Source organism: Delphinus delphis, chromosome 13 (genome assembly GCF_949987515.2).
Source record: "Delphinus delphis chromosome 13, mDelDel1.2, whole genome shotgun sequence".
Lineage (NCBI taxonomy): Eukaryota > Metazoa > Chordata > Mammalia > Artiodactyla > Delphinidae > Delphinus > Delphinus delphis.
Window position 1 is genome coordinate 50936848 of NC_082695.1, and position 17243 is coordinate 50954090.

At 45.9% G+C, this 17243-nt stretch overlaps 1 protein-coding gene across 1 annotated transcript in view; it reads left to right on the plus strand.

Annotated features, from left to right (window-relative positions):
- FHOD3 (formin homology 2 domain containing 3) overlaps positions 1–17243 on the plus strand; it is a 493214-nt gene that overhangs the window by 321613 nt on the left and 154358 nt on the right. Inside the window, exon 10 of the mRNA XM_060029530.1 lies at positions 1043–1281. Within this exon, the coding sequence (XP_059885513.1) occupies positions 1043–1281 (239 nt within the window). The remainder of the gene's footprint in view (positions 1–1042; positions 1282–17243) is intronic.

Below are 17243 nucleotides of genomic sequence, written 5' to 3' on the forward strand. Positions count from 1 at the left end.
TTAGCCTCATTTGCCCAGAGAGAGGCTCTCAGGCAAGCAGTTTGCTGCAGGTCACCCTTGGTCCACTAGTGGCACAGGCAGCCACACAGAGGTCTAGTCAACGATAACTTGTGCTCGTCTGTCCGTGTAGTTTTTGAGAAGGTAGGTATAAAAATAATTAAAGAAGCTGGAGATACAGATAGGTGTAACCCATGGTTGAGAAGAGTGAGCTCCAATAGAGAGGAGCGTATGCATAGAGATGGTGGGTGTTAATGTGAGCTGAGAGAGCCGTGGAGTAGGGTCCAGGATAGAGCAGATTAGGAGAGGGCCGAGCTGGGCCTTTGGACAGGGTACCACCCAACTAGGAGCAGGGCTCCTAGTGTAAGTGCTTTTAAGAGGAAACTTTTTAAAAAAACGGAATTCCAGAGGTCCAGTGTATTTCTGGTCTATATTTTTGCGACCGCAAGTACAAGCGGACTCCTGAGACCAGGCTGCAGAGGGTTCCCTGAGAGCCGCGGTGCGCGGGGATCTAAAGTCAGGCCTCTCAAAAGACCTGCAGGTGAGGCCATTCAGCTCACCTAGTTTGCGGCTCCCTCCTTTCTCCTTGCTGTGCTCTTCTGAACAGCCTAGCTGGGAAGGCGAGCTCCGAAACTGTCAGGAGCTCCGGGGCTTCCGGCTGCCGCTGGGCGTCAGGAGAGACTCCGCCTCCTGGACCAGGGAAGAGCAAAGGCGGTGGGGGCGGGGCGGGGCGGGGGGCGCGCACGAGAGAGGACCTCGGAAAGGGCAGTGCTGGGCCGCAGAGTGAAGAGCCCATCTAATTACAAAATATTTCTCAGGTCTTCTCGTGACATCAGTTGACCTTTTTGTATCCGTTTGGGAAAATCACACAGTGGCGAGCATCTTTTGGTTTGCAGGTGGCGCTTTAGGGTGCGTGTGGTTGTGATGACCTTGTGGAGAAGCCGCAGCCACAGGATGGGAAGAGACGGCGTAGAGTGCTCATTGGGGTGCGACTGTGAAAGGCTGTCAGGTCTGAGCTCGCGCTGGGCGCTCTCTGCTTTTCCAGGTGGCACTCAGGCTCGAGGATGGCGACGAGACGGCTGAACCACCCCCCAGCGGGTGCCGGGACCGGAGGAGGGCCAGTGTGTGTTCCGGCACGGGCAGCGAGCACCAGGGCCTTGACCGCAGGCGGAGCCGCAGGCACTCGGTGCAGAACATCAAGAGTCCTCTGTCGCCTCCGTCCAGCCCCTGCTCCCCGTCGGTTCCCGACTTCAAGGCCAGTCAAGTGCGAGATCTCCGTGAAAAGTAAGTATTAACCCAGACGCGGAGAGGGGCGCAAGGATGCCGGAAAGAGGGAGGGAGGACACAACCCCACCGGTGCCCTTGACCATCCCCGCCTCTCCTGCTCCCTGCCTCTTCTCTACCATTAAACCATCACCCCTAATTCCCCCGGAACTTCCCAGGGGCGAGGTGGCCCTGGTGACATGCGTAGACTTGGTCTTACTAACGCCGTGAACTCATCTTCACCCACTTGTGTTTTCGTATTATTTAGCATCTCAGTTAATATCTGTGTAGAAATGCTGTGCTTTATCAACTAGAAAAGAATCCAAAACACAACACTTTGGCCTAGAAATAAATGGTATGCCACCACACGAATGCGAGATCGATAGAGTCTGAGGTACTCATGATAATACATGGTTGAGGTTGAGTTACATAGAACAGATATGTGCTTTCATATAACTTCAGTAAATACTGATGCCATCATTCATTCAGTCAGTCATGCAGCATACTTTTTTATTAAGTGTCTGTTATAGGCCAGGACTGTTTGAAACTGTGAAGACATATAAATAGAAAAGGTATGATCTCCATTCCTGTGAACCTCCCATCTGGGCAGGGAGAAGGTAAGAACGAAGACAAGGACATAAAAGGAAATAGACTGACAATCCCATGAGAAATTATGTATGTCCAAAATATAAAATTTGACAAAATCTATAGGAGCTCAGAAGTGGTTCCATAAACAGAGGTGCAGCAGAAGGATGGCCATGCTGCTCTGGGGCCTGGGTCCAGTTATATCTTCCCAAGTGGATGCTCTCGGTTCACTAGGATGGTGGGACTCTGTGGACCAGTCCATGCCAGCCAGCTCCACTGAGGCTGACAGATACACTGGTTGCCAGTGCACCTCTTCCTGCTGCTGGCGGAAACCCTGCTCACATCACTTGACTGAAGCATTTTCCCCCCATCATGGAGATCCACCTGGGAGCCAAATGTAGGTCAGGAGGCTGCTTGGTGTAGAAGAATATAACTCAGAATAAGTGGTGTGACCTTAAGATAGTGAGGTCTGTCACTATCCACATATGTCCCTTCCGCTCTATCCCTAAGGGGACACCCACCCCATCCCCACCACTACCAAGAAGTGACTTGAGCAATCTGGTACTCATGGGATCACTGGAACATGAACCGGTCCAGGCCTTTGGGTGCCCCCTATTACAGAAGGAGAAGGAGGACATCGGTCTGTGAGTGATGTGCAAGGCATGGTCCATGTTGACACCCTTCTCCATCACCTAGCCCTCCATCTACAGGTTTTTCTGTCTCTAAGAGTCTGTGTATAGCAATCTCTATTTTAGTGAAAAGAAGACCAAAACTTCTGAACGGACTGAGGAATGAGAACCTCTACTATGAACATTGTACTTTGTCATCTAAGATCTTCAAGAAACTCAGGCAGTGCTCAGAGGGCCCTGGAAACTCTCTGTAGTGCTGCCTCTGGCTAATAGCTTGAGAAATTAATGTGGAGAGAGTTAAGGAAAGTGTACACAGTGGGCTGAAAAATCGGTTTAAAACCACCAAAGAGGCTGAAGGTAGGAGTAAGGAGGCCTTGTTAGCAGCATTTGGTGTTCTTTTGCTCTGTCTGACTTGTGTCATGTTTGTTTCTGTTCTGTTTCTTGTTTTTACACTTTTCAAAGGTCCCTGTGTTGTTAGTTCAGGTGACCACACCTTGTGATATGTTGGCAAAGGTAACAGCAGTGGAGTGGACCTTCCTGGGCACAGTTTTGAGCCTCTGGGCTTGGTGGGATCTGGAACGGGAGGCCACAGATGCTCCTCTGAATGTTCCTGCCTCGGTGTTTTCAAATAGGACTGATTTTTCATTTTAATGAAATTATTACTTTAATGTAAATTTCATAGCATTTGTTTAAGAAAACTACACTTTCCAGCTTACCAAGAAAGGTAAAGGTTTTCAGATTGATGATTATGAAGTGGCTTCATCCATGAAGGCTGACGGAGGGATTTTGCCCTGTGGCCCCAAGATGACACCGTAATTTTGGCAGAAGTGGGAGTAGGATAGAGGGAAAGTGTGACGATAAGCAAATTGGGAAGCAATCCCTGCATGCATAGCTTAGTCACCTGCTCCGCATCTGTGCCTCAAAACATTACCTTAGAATCGAGAAGTTCATTGTGCTCTATTCCCCGTAGACCTTGAAAGACACAGACGCATGCCTGACCTAGATTACTCTTCATCTATGCGAACGTTCCGGCCCTGCTTACCGCTAACTTGTAGCAACGTGCCTGCCTACGTCACATATGAAGAATTTTAGGCTGAATTGTATTACTCTGTGTCCCAACTAATGCCAGTACTTCTGAAAAGAAGGTAGAGCTATGTTACAGGTTAGAGATTCATGTTGTCCTAAACTGTATCTGGCGCTCTCCACTCAGGTGGTTCTTCTCTGTCACTTGAATTGGATTCTCATGATGGTCCTCTGTAGGATCCAGGCAGGACAAGTATCATTACCCTCACATTACAGATGAGAAAACAGTCAGGGGCTTGGTGCCTTGTGACGAATCTCAGGACTAGGGAGCTAAGCCCTGGGTTCAACCTGAGTCTTTGGCCTTTGCCGCTCAATGTCCGAATCGTATAGAACCACTTGCCACCCTACCGTTCCTAAACATAGTCATTGAGTGAGATTTGTACTTCTGACTTTGTAGACAGGGAATTTGTTTGCATACCATGGATGTGTATTTTTATTCAGGTTAATATAAAAATCAAGGAGGGTCGAACAGGAGAAAATCCCCCAGTCTTCTTACAGACTTAGGCCGGCTAGGCTGTGTGCTTTAATAAGGACGAGTAAGCCTCAAAACTCACATTGCTCTTCTGAAGAAATAGAAGTCCACAGTGAGCATTTACCAAATAAGGTGTGAGTTTATTGGTCATCCGCCACCTAAAAGTACCTCTTGTGACTGTGTGTGCCATAGTGAGTTTCACCTTTGCAATTAAATTTACAGATCTGATTGGAAGAAAAATGTTGGTGCTTTCATTGTTTTACCAAGAAAGTTATTTTTAGCATCTAATCATCAAAAGAGCCAGTGTCTCTGCTTTAAATTGTAAGAGTATATACTGTTAGGACTAAAACGTCTTCAGGGTTGTCAAGCCCAGACCAGGACTAAAACGTCTTCAGGGTTGTCAAGCCCAGACCAGAAGCCCTTTCCGTGTACTCAGCCTCAGACATTCTCCTCCCTGAGGCACCCCATTCTATCCTTGGACTTCCTGGCTTGTTAGTAAAGTCACCTGGTCTAAATTTGCTCTATGATGTGGTAGCTCTGTTGGTGCTTAGCCTTTCACTATATGGATAGAATTTCCCTATAATGTTTCCCTATTCATCCTGGTTCTTACCTCTGTCAACACACACTGGGTCTTCTTCCTGCTCTGTATATCCATCTTTCTGACAATGAACTTGGCATGGGACTTAATATAATATATAAAGTTTAATTTCATCCTGTTGAGTTCCACACAACATTCTAACCCGTAGAGGTAATTCTGAACTTCATTTAGTCGTTCATGTCAGCAGTTGTGCCATCCAGCTTTCAGTCATGTGTATATTTTAACACACACGGAAGAGTGACCTGGCGGGTAGTGGATGGTGACAACAGCTGGGAAGTAGATGGTACAGACGACTCCCACATTCCTCAAAGTCAAGGGTTGGAAATATTCTCTGTCAAGGGCCAGGTAATAAATATGTTAAGCTTTGCAGCCAAGACAGTCTTTGTTGCAACTGTGGCTGCTTTTGCAGCCATAGAAAACAGGCTAGAGAATGAGTGTGGCTGCCTTCCACTGAGACTTTATTTATGGACACTGAGATTTGAGTTTTACATGTCATGAAATATTCTTTAGATATTTTTCCCCCAACCATTAAAAAAAATGTGAAAATCATTCTTAGCTGACAGACTGTACCAAAGCAGGTGGTGGGCCACATTGGGCCCACAGGCTTGCCAACCCATATTCTAAGGGGCTGCGTTTCTTGAGGGAAGTTGCAGGGGAAGTGGTTTGGAGTTGGCAAAGAGGAGTATGTGGGTAAGAGAGAAGAACCCGTCACGCCATATGCGAAGTCTGTTAGGGAACAGCATCCTTAAGTCCAGGGTTAGAGCAAGGAATATTCCATGAAGGTGTGGAGGCTGTTTGCTGATGGCTGCTCATGCGTTCCCAGTGGGAGGCTGAGGGGGTTGGAGAGGGTGGAGAAGAGTCAGACTAGGGGGACATACAGAGCCAGTGCGGGGGAGGGCGTGTGGCAATGAGCCCAGAAAAGGATGTGCTGCTCAGGGATGTAGAGGCAGGCTGGGACCAGTCTCAGTGGCCCCGAAAGGCAGTGGTCTTCAACCGGAAGTGATTTTGTCCCTAGGGGACACTGAGCAATGCCTTGGCACTTTTTGGGTTATCATAGCTGGGGTGGGGAGTGCAGTTGGCATCGGTGGGTGAGTCTAGGGACGCTGCTAAACATTCTACAGTGCAAGGACAGCCTCCCGCAATGAAGAATTATCTGTTCTAAAATGTCAACCCTGCCTTAGGGGAAGGCACGTAATTGGTTGTGGTTTTCACCTCCTTGGGACGTTGCTGAGGCAGGGAGTCTTTCGACTGTTGGAAGCAGGGTAGCTTTCTTGAACTTTGTGGACCTATCTTAAATGCTCATGTGCGTGGGTCAAAACTGACTTTTTTTTCCAGAGAATATAATTCTTCAATTTGGGGGCTACTGTATAGATAGTACAGTAGAGTCCCTTTTTTGTTTTGTTCTGGTTGGGTTTTAACTCCATTTAGCAAAGTTTTCTACTTCACATTCTCAGGGAATATGCTAAGCCCTCTTTGAGAACCAGAAGTTTGACTAAATCTCATGATTTTCTCAGTAGCTGAAGTGCCCAGCGTAACCAATTGTAATCAGCTTCACACCTGTCACATTCCAGAAATACTGACGTAGTGGAATGTGACACCAGCATACAACAAAATGGCAAGACAGAAAAATGATGATATGACAGAAGGTGTGGTCTTTTGCAGCCGGGCTCTGGAACCTGGTTGGAGGAAGAGGAACACAGGGGACAGGCTCACTAGAGCCACCTCTGTCCACGCAGTGTTCACAGGTGTTTGGGTGGAGTTGAGAACTCAGCTCGAGGAGGAGAGGTGGATGCCCTCCTCTCGACTGATGGTATCATCAGCTGAGGGTCCAGAAGTGAAAAAGTTAAATTCAAGAATTGCGATTTCATCCATGGAGGTTAGATTAGGGGTAAAAATAAGGAAAAAAGACTTAATATTTGTTGTACAAAACTACTCATTCTAATACATTGAAAGTGATCAGGAAGTAGACAGACTGACCAGGAGTCAAGGGTTGTGGCCAGGCCTGGAGCTTGCAGTTGGGAAGGACTGGATGCAGTAGCTTGACCTACAGACATGCCTGACCCTCCAGCAGCACAGAGAGGTTGTGGCCTGGCCCCCTTGGTCCTGGAGAAGGGGAGACCAGGAGGGACCATGCCCATGTGGGCTACAGGCCACGGGTACTGACGGGGGGTAGCTAGCCCACCCATGCTGCAGCGAGGAGCCTGGCAGGGTGTGGTGTGGGGACAGACTGTGGACACCAGCAGCAGAAACTCAGTCTGCACACATTCTCACCAGCGTGGAATTTGGAATCACTGCTGTACAGGACGTAGAATGGAGGTGCCTGGCTCTGCCACTACTAGCCCTGTACCCATTTAGACATGGCCCCTGGCACAGAGTGAGAACAGAATAAAGAGCAGCTCTTTTATGTTTTCAAATAATGTACTGAGCGCTTAAGTATCTGCCAGGCATTATGCTAAGAACTTTAGTGTACTACGCTTTTCACTGTTACCCTATGAGGTATACGTACTGTTATTATCTCTACGTGACAGGAGGAAAAACTGAGGCACAGAACATTGAAGTAACTTGTCCAGAGTCCCACAGCTAATCTATGTGGAGTTGGTTTTAGAGTTCAGGTGGTCTGGATCCGGAGTCTCTGCCCTTCACCATTTTATTAAACTACCCTGTTTTTCCCCCTATGATTCTGTAGAAATAAAACAGATATACTGGGTACTTGGCAATTAGTAAGCAATTATCAAATGCATGTTGCCATTCTTCTATATTATTAGTTCTAGTTTTTTGTCAGTACATTTAAAAAATTACTACAATACATTAAAAATTATTACTTAGTGTTCCATTGTAAGGATATACCATCATACCGTAGTGCCTTCATTCATTTTGCTATGGCTTGATTCCAGTTTTTTTCCTAATACCAAACTTTCTGTAATGAACGCACACACATGCACACACACACACACACGTTTGTGCACATACATTAACATTCTTTCAGGAGAGATTCTTAGAAGTGAAATCCCCTAGATCATGGGACACTTACATTTTATAATATTGTATTACATATTGGTGTCAACCATATTGCTCTCTAAAAGGCCGTATCAACTGGCTGTTCTACCATAAGCATGTGATTGGCCATTTTCCCACACCATCACCAGCATTGGATGTTAAGAAATTTTCAGAAGTTTTATAATGCTGAAAAGTAAAATGGAGTGCTTCAGCATTTTAATTTGCATTTTTCTATTACTACAGAGGTTATTCATCTGCAGCTGCTTCATTGGCTGTGGACATTTCCTTTTCTGAGTATTGTCTGTTTATATCCTTGGCTCATTTGTCTCCTGAAAGGTTTAAGCATTTTAATTGGTGTACAGCCATTCTGTTTTTAATGTGGAAATTTTCAGATACAAAAGTAGAATGTAGTATTTTTAATACATTATAGGTATTAACTTTTGAACAACTATGTCACAAACATTTTCTCCCTATATTTTAACTGTCTTTAAATTACTTTATGGCATCTCTTGATATATGCATAAAACATATTGTTATAGTGTCCAATCTGTTAGTCTTTTCCTGTGTGGCTTTTAGGCGTCATGCTCACTCAGGGAAGTGTGTCCTCTTTCTAACTGCGGCCTCTCTGTGTTGTCCTGGGAGAATGCTCTCTATTTTTCCTTCACTCTCTAGGAGGTGAGTAGTAGCGGCAGAGGTGATAGCAGGAACCACATTTGTGGAGCACTTACTTTGTGCTGACTATGGTGCTAAGCAATTTGACATATGTTGTAAATTCCATGAAGCAGGTGGTAGTATTCTCCCCATTTTACAGATGAGGAAACTGAGGCACAGGGAGGTTAAAGAACTTGCACAAGATCTCACAGGTGGTAAGTGGCACAGCTGGGTTTGAACCCAGACCATACAGTCCTAGTCCAGAGCCTGCACTCAGAGCTAAACATCCCTGGAACTAGTCTCTGAATCTATAGAATGTGTTCTGTAGTAACAAGTTTTTCTCTTTTGAGGATGAATTAGTTGAGAATTTGTTGAGAAAGCAAAAAATCATTCAGAGCAAATGTTTATTGGAACTTGGTCATCCCAAGAGCTGTGTTGTTTATAATCACTGTTAGATTTTGATCCTGAAATAATCATACTGGTTTGCTTGTTTTTCTCATAAATTGGCACTGAAGACAGTTCCTAACGAGTTCTGAAAATGTTCAGAGCAATAACTGCAACACCGGAACAGCCTTCCCAGTTAATCATAACTAACCAGCCGTAATCTTGGTGATGGGAGCAGGAAAGAAGGTATAGAGAAGAAAAGTTCATGGTTGAGAGGAAGCCACAGTTAACTATCAATTATCGGAGGCTAAGCTGTCCTCACGTTTTGGGGGATCGTACCTGATGTGCACCGGTTAGTGGCCCAGTGGGTGGTGGGCAGAAGAGAGACAAGCCTTGGGGCTGAGCCTCCAGGGTGGGAGCTGGAGGGAGGCAGTTGGAGAGGGTGTGGCTTTCTATTTTCCTGCAGGAGTAGGAAAGGGTATTGGCACCTTTCTGCCAGCCCCAGGAACCAGTGGGCAGATGGGAGAGCCTAACTCTGAAACTCTGCAGGGTTGGGGAGGCCATTTTCCTGCATTTTGTCAGGAAGGAGGCATATTTGGATGCTTAGTTCCGGGGCCGTGCCTTGCCCTCTGGTCTGTGTCATGCCTTGTCCACAGGGCTTCATTGCCAGGGCTTACGGATTCCACCCCTCCTTTAGCTGCAGGATCTGCAGCAGAAATAGCAGAGTAGCCCTAGTTCTGTCTTTCTTGGAAGTAGTTGGCAGTGAACAATCGATTTGCAAGCAAAAAACCTGTTATATAAATAGTAGTGTTATGGAGTCCAAGCTCACCACAACAGCCCAATAGATTGAGAGACCAAGTGTTGGGACAAGGAACAGTGACTTTATTCGGAAAGCCAGCAGACCCAGACGATGGTGGACTGGTGTCACAAAGAGCCATGTTACCTGAATTAGAATTCAGACTTCTTTTATACTAAAAGGGGACGGAGTATGACTGGTTGCTGCAAACTTCTTGGAGCCGGCCAGACAGAGGGGATGTGATAATCTTTTGTTCTTGCAGCTGTCCATGTAGGTCTGGTCACGATGTTGCTGGAAACCTCCAACAAGACAAACATCATTCTCTGTTCTGCAACTTTTTATGTCTATGTGTGTGACAAGTGTTATACCTTTAAAGGTCAAGCCTGGGAGGCAGAGCTTTGAGAATGGGCTACCATGTATATTTCAGGCTATAGACAACATTCTTTTATAAAGGCACAGAACCAGCAAGACTAAGCACAGGCAACAGGGCACAGAGGTTAGAGCTAAAGGACTAGATCCAATACGGAGTCAGGTTTGTTCTTCTCTATTACAGTAGGGGTTGTATCATTGGTGTTAACCTACAGAAGTTACGACCCAGGTGACCTCAGTCCTGGCTCCTGGGGAAGGTTTGGCCAAGTGCAGAACAGGAGCAGCCACAGGTTGTTGAGGGCACAGGTGTGGCCTTTCCAGCTGCAGTTCCCACGTCCTCCCCAGGCTTGGCCTCGGTCTCCTCCGCTGTAAACTCAGGGCGCTGATGCCGTTTTAATAGAGTGGCAGGGGAGTCACGAGAGGCAGCGCAAATGTGGGCTTAGCTCAGTGTGTTGCAGTCACTCCATGCCCTGGAGCTTTCCCGGATTTTGTGCTATTAAAGAAGGTAATCGTTAAATAAATACGAACGTGAACTGGCGAGAAGATTCTGTGCACTGGCATAACCATGCTAGAGGATTTCCCACAACTAGATTAACGACCACTGGTACCGTGAGCGGCAAGTAGCTACTTGGGAAGATTGATCTGACGGTGATGGTTCATGACCAGTGGGATTCACCAGCAAGGGATGTGACCTCCTCAGGTAGGTATGATTAGAATACAGCCAGTGATTCAGATTTACCAGTTAATGTCCCGAAGCCCTTCGTGGTGTCCTGAGTATTGAACAGCAAAGGCAGGATAGGAGGGGAGATGGCTGGGGGGTGGGGGGCTGGGCAGAGGGCTGTGAACTTGGAACTGAGAGCACCTGCTCCAAGAAAGGACAGAGCAAAAGGTATGAGGAAGAGGTCACTTTGCAAAAGCTCCTGATTTCTGGCATAGGACTTCTGGTTTCTCAGAAGATTCACTGTGATCAGATTGCAGATTTCTTTGGGGGTTTGGACTTTGCTGAATTGAATTTGGGGGGTTTTTCTAGATTCTGAAGAAAATGGCAAAACTTTAAAACTGAACAGGGCTACTGATGAATTTTAAGTGAAGAAGTGAGATCGGGGTGGTATTTCAGCAAGACCCCTGTGGGAACAGCACAGAGAGCGCATGGGAGGAGAGCAGACAGCAAACAGGGAGCCTGGTGGGGCCTGGGCCACAGTCTGGAGAGAGGTGGAAAGGCCCGACAGGCAGTGGCAGGGAGAATGGCAACAGGAGAAGGTGATGAGATACAGGATGGACATCATTTGTGGGATGGTGACTGGACTGTATGGTGAGAAAGAGGAAGGAGTCCGGGGTGATCCCTAGGCAACCACTAACTTATGGTCGTGGGATGGCTCTCAGGCCACTGAGTAAGCTGTGGGCATTTTCAGTTTGAGATATCTGGGTCACAGGTAGAACGTCCCATAGGCAGTTGGATAGGCGCCTCTGGAACTCTAAGCTTGGGCTTAGATGCCATAACCCAGGGAAGACAAACCAAGTGAGTAGAGAAGTGAATGGATAAAGTGTAGAATTGTCATGAAATTCTGAAACTGAGAAGTTCACTCACTTCCCAAGTCAATGAACCTTGATATTGGTTGTCTTCAAGTGGGAATGCTTCTCAAGCTAGAGGGCCTTACTTGGTGTGATGTTGCAGGAAGAGACAGCCCTTTACTGTGGGAGTGGTGAACACGCTTCAAAGAGAAGGAAAGGTTTTTGTTTCTAGTTACATCTTTGACTTGCTTTGGGTATTTTCTTTCAGTGTCAAGCCTGCTTGCCCTTGACCTTGCAAACTCTCCATTTTCTGTAATACATGTCTTCCCATCCATGTCCTGCCTGTTCACAGCCCTTCCTGGTAGAGCTGATTTTGTTGGCGGTTCATGCAGGTATGGGTGTGGGTGGTCCTTCTGGAGAGCAAGCATCTCTCTCTTTATATCCCTGGCAATTCCAGGATCCCTTTGGAGATGGAGCAGGGGCTTTCTAATGATTACTAAACTGAGTCGATTAAATCCAATCATGGAAGGAAGAATGAGATTGTCTCTTTTACAAGAGTCTGTGGAGGGAGCCTGGTAGTAACTGTTCAGTGATGAAGGTTGAATTAGCAGGGAAATAAAACCCTGAAAATGTAGGCTGAGGAGGTCAAATCTGACATGGTAAAAAAGGTGTTTATAGTGGACCACTGTGATGCTGGTGAAGCATTTTGCAAGGGACCCCTTTGGAATAGGCTTTGGAAATTGACGAGGAGAGACCCAAAGAAAGAGAGACCTGGCCTAATGTCATTCTTGTCTCACACATGTGTTCAGCGAGCTGACAGTGATCACGGAAGCATCATATCTTTGTAGAAAAAAACATTGATTTCTAAGGGAGGTAATGTTGATGTCTCAGAGACTGATGAGGGTTAACATGGGCTATAGTCGTGGTCCAAGTTTGTCTATATCAAGGCATCATTGATTCTCCTCATGGTGGAATGGGGCCTCGGTGAGAGGGGCAAGGGATGAGAACTGGTAGACTCCCTATACACTTGAATACATGAAAAGAATATGAAAGAAAGAAAGATTCACAGCTTCTTCCAGTCCTTAAAGAGAAGAGTCATTTATTTCCAGCCACAAAGAAATGATCATAGTGGAGGTAGCAGAGCATCATGGTCAGGAGCTTAGATGCTAAGGTTGGACTACCTGGGTTCAGATCCCGGCTTCTAGCTCTGTGACTCTGGGCAAGCTCCTTAACCTCTCTGTGCCTCAGCTCCTCAGCTGTGAATGGGGTAGTAATAGTACCACCTCAGCAGTTCCTGCGAGGAGTTAAGGGGTGAACCCTGTAAAGTGCTTTGCGTGAGAGCACCCGTCAGAGAGTTGGTTAAATAACTAGAATAAATGAGTGACTGCAGCCTCACCCCCACCCCCCCAGCCCAGTGAGAGTCTGATTTCCCTGGAGAGAAACAGGAGGCAGAGCCAAGCCAGATAGAGGGAAGCCTACCCCTTGCCCTGGGAGAGTGGCCTGCAGAGCAGGGAAGCCTGGGCACATTTGGGACGGGTATCTGCAGCCTAAGTGCCATTTGAACGTCCTGATAAAGCGTGCTGCCCAAAGACACAGTAACTCAGTGAGGAATCAGAGACAATTATATCACACTTCAGGAATACTCCATTACAGTAATCACGTTTGCCTCCAGAGAAATTATTTTAATTCCTGAGGTTTGTTTTTTTTTCTTTTTCCCAGTCATGCAGTTCTGGTTTTATAAACATGAGTTTAAACATTGACTGGAGATGAGCCCCCATGAAGAAGTGGCCAGTCGGGACCTGCTGAGTGCAGGCCTTGGTCTCCTAGAGGTCTTGGGACAGAACAGGGCGAGCGGGTGGAGGGTATCAGGGCTTCGTGCCAGTGGCAGGCCTTCCGAAGTGAAGCAAATACTTACTGGACTTAGGAAGATATTTTTCTTTCTTTATCTATATTTTTTTCACTTATAACAAGCTTTGCAAAATTGAGTTAGAAGAGTAAATGATTTTGATTGTGAAAAGGGGAAAAAATCATGAAGCAGAGAAGTGCTTTGGGACTTCCTTGGTGGTGCAGCGGTTAAGAACCCACCTGCCAATGCAGGGGACACGGGTTCGAGCCCTGGGAAGATCCCACATGCCGCAGAGCAGCTAAGCCCGTGCACCACAACTACTGAGCCTGCGCTCTTAGAACCCGCGAGCCACAACTACTGAGCCCGCGCACCACAACTACTGAAGCCCACACACCTAGAACCCGTGCTTCGCAACAAGAGAAGCCACCCAATGAGAAGCCCGCGCACCGCAACGAAGAGCAGCCCCCAGCTCGCCACAACTAGAGAAAGCCCACGTGCAACAATGAAGAGCAACACAGCCAAAAATAAATAAAATAAATTTATTTTAAAAAAAGAAAAAGAAGAAGTGACTTTGCGGTTGTTAAAACGTGGCTGGGACTTGAGTCCACATCCATAATAGTTCACGCCCACAAGTAAACGAGCAAGCCACCAATTCTCTATAGGAGAAACCCCAGCACTGAGTATATTATTTCACAGTAAGTATACAGGGATAGACTTCTTAGTCAGTCCTGACATTTTCTGAACTTTGATGTTATGATTACTGCCCTGATTTTGTTGAGCCAGGAATAGTAGCTTATGAGCCAAAGGAGAACAAAATGATATTCGTTCATTCCTTCATTATTCACCAGCTTGTATTTTCCTGTACATGCCAGATTTTCGGTTCTGAGGATAGTGGTTAGCATGACCCTTATGACTCTTCCAGCCTCATAAGACAGTGTGCACATAAATATTGTAGCAAGTAAATGTGTGTAGCTTTGGAAGAGGGCTTTTGAAGGCTGCAAACAGGGCTGTGTGCAGGTAGCAGGGATGTAAGGATATGCACTTGACAGTAACGTGCAGCTCACAAGGGCATGTGCAGGTGTTGTCATTACAGCGTCACTTGTAACAGCAACTTGGGGAGTGGCTAGATAAGGAAAACATAGCATAGCCACACGATGGGATGCAACCAGCAATTATAAGAAATGCATCACACCAGAAGTACCAACATACTTGCCACATCAATTGCTGTATTCAAAGGACTGTAGAATAATATATGTTAAAACGTTCTTTTTCAATCTGGAAATTTACCCACCGAATTTATAACCGTGGTTACCTCTGGTCAAAGGGGACTTAATTTTTATCAGTAATATTATACTTTTTCAAAGGGAGTATGAATTCTTATAATTAAATATTAATTTAAAAGATTTTTTTAGAAAAGAGGATAGTGGGATGGGGCACGGTGGGTGGGGGGGTCCAAAAAGCCTCCTCAGGCATTTGGGCTGAGTCCTGAAGGATGACTGATGGTGGTGTGTCCAAGTCCAAAGCATGTGAAAAGGCAACTCGAGTTCTAGAATCAAACTGAGTCATGAGTTTGAAAGATGGACCTACACACAAAACTCTGAAATGGGGTTGGCTTCCTCTTGGTGGTTACATTTGATATCTGCCTCTTAAAGACACACACGTCATGTCTCTTTCTAACTTAGAGTCTTTCATTCTTTAGTATCATTGCCTTCCTGTTTGTGAAAACATGAAACAGAATGTGTGTAAGGAATTCTGTTATTCGAAACGTTTAAAAGTGAGCTTGGCTGGACAGCACGCTATTTGACTAATAGTTGTACAGCTTCTGGAGATGAGAGAACTTGTCTGATGTCCACACAATTTCACTTCGTCAGCTATCATAGACTACCAGAGATGAAGGCTCCTGTTCTGCTGTTCCACTGTATTTTATGGGTGACATAAGAGAGCCTCCGGGTCTCAGGATGGAGCCAAGCCAGACGCAGGCAGTGCTGCTTTCACCTCTGGAGGCCGCCATCTTGAAAACTCAGCCTGGGTCTGTGCTTGGCGTCCCTGCTGTTTCCAAAAGGTCACAGAGAATTCCAGTCTACCTTCATCTTAGTTTCTCTTCTGCTCTGTCAGGCCTCTAATAGACACTTAAGGCAATTCGGTAGTATCTCTGGCTTGGAATAAAGTCTTTTTTAAACATAAAATCAAAGTACCCACAAAAGAAAGTAGTGAGACACCTCATAGTCCACAGTTATCCCTGGATTGATTTGTTTTACTCCTAAATAAACCTGCAACCAGGCTACTAATTGTGTTTTTCTTCCTATTGGTTTTAGGCTATGCAGACTGGAATTCCATTATATTAAACTGCTCCATGTTTTCCGCAGAAATAATGTGCTGGATCCATTAGTATTTTATTCTAAAACAAAATAGCAAAATAATGGCTCGTGCATTAAGGTTCTGGCCAGTTGTCCAGTTCCTGGGTATATTTAGTATCCATGGCCAGTAAATATGCTCCTTCTAAACTCTGAGTGTTACAGGGACAATAAATACTTTCCTGTCTAACTTTGGGTTCTCACCATGGAAACGTCAGAGCAACAGCTGGGCTCTCTTAAACGTCTTTTCACTCTCTTAGTAGCTGGCAAAAATCTTTTGAGGGAAGCTTCTTTTTTTTTTTTTATGTGGATAACAAAACTATTTTTGAATGAAATCACTGCTTCAGTTGGTCAGATATACGTCTTAACTGATTAAGATAACTAATTGGAAATTTTCAAATCTCTTCTTGGGGCCTTGGTAACCTAGAAACAGCCTTGAAGTGAGCAGAAAGTATGAGTCACCAGGAGGCTAAGTTCAAACTCCAGTTGAAGTGTACTCTCTCACAGAGGGATGCAGTGTTTGCTCCATCTGAGGGATACAGATGGAGCCCAAGGGGGCATTTTGTCTGACAGAAATTTAACACTATTTCTTCTGTTTATCTGTTTGTTTGTTTAAATTGTAAATTTTAAAAATTTTTTATTGTGGTAAAATATACATAACAAAGTTTAACGTTTTAACCATTTTTAATTGTACAATTTAGTGGCATAATTACATTCACAGTAACACACTATTTCTATGACATATTTTTTTCATCTAATTATAGTATGCCGTATGCATTTTACAGAACTAAATGGGGCATTTAAAATGCCTGCATCTTATCTAAACCTTAATACAGAACATACTACCTAGTTGCCACAAATGGGTCACACCTGTGTCAAGACACTGATTTCACCCCCCCCCCCCCAGGGCAGCCAGGCAGGTCTGGGGTGACTGGGGCACTGGGTGGGTCTCCTGTCCGTTACTCTGGTGGGCTGTGCAGATGTTCTTGTCTATGCCCTGTGTAGGGAGGACTGAGAAGCGCCATCCAGGGTGCTGTTGCATAGAAGGAAATGTGCAGTGACGGTGGAGCAGTGAAACCAGTTTAGATTCTGCTTCAGGTTCATGACGTCGCCAGTTCTTACTGGCAGGTTGTGTGATCTTGCCTTCTCTGGACCTCGTCTTTCTTATCTGCAACGTGGGGAGACCTCCAAGGTCATTTTTCCAGTTCTTGCCACTCTGTCTGTTGACCATCCATAGCGAGTATCTCCATGCTGAGCACCATGCGAGGTCCACTGGACCACAGGTCTGCAACAGGCAACGAGTACTTACTGGACGTCCCTGGCGGCTGGGTCCACTAGAGAAACAGAGCAGAAGGAGTAACTCCAGGCAGGGAGAATGGCTCCTTTGAGGACCCCAAGCTGAAATGCCCTTGGTGTTGGGTGGACAGCTCAATAGGCTGATTAAGACTAGGGTGGGGGAGTTGCTGAAGGGAGAGAGGGAGATGAAGTTAGCGAGATGATGGGGGTGTTAGCTGAGCAAGTTGGACTTAATCCTAAGGTTAGTGTGTACGTGTTGGAGCAGGAGAGTGTCATGTGTAAAGTCCCATCTTGTCCTCTGGTCAATTCCTGCTTGGCCTTCTGAGTTTTGCCCCAAGAGCACTGTGGACATTTTTCTCACTTGAGTACTTCCTGGTACAATTAGATTAATGTCTTTCTCCCCTACAGACC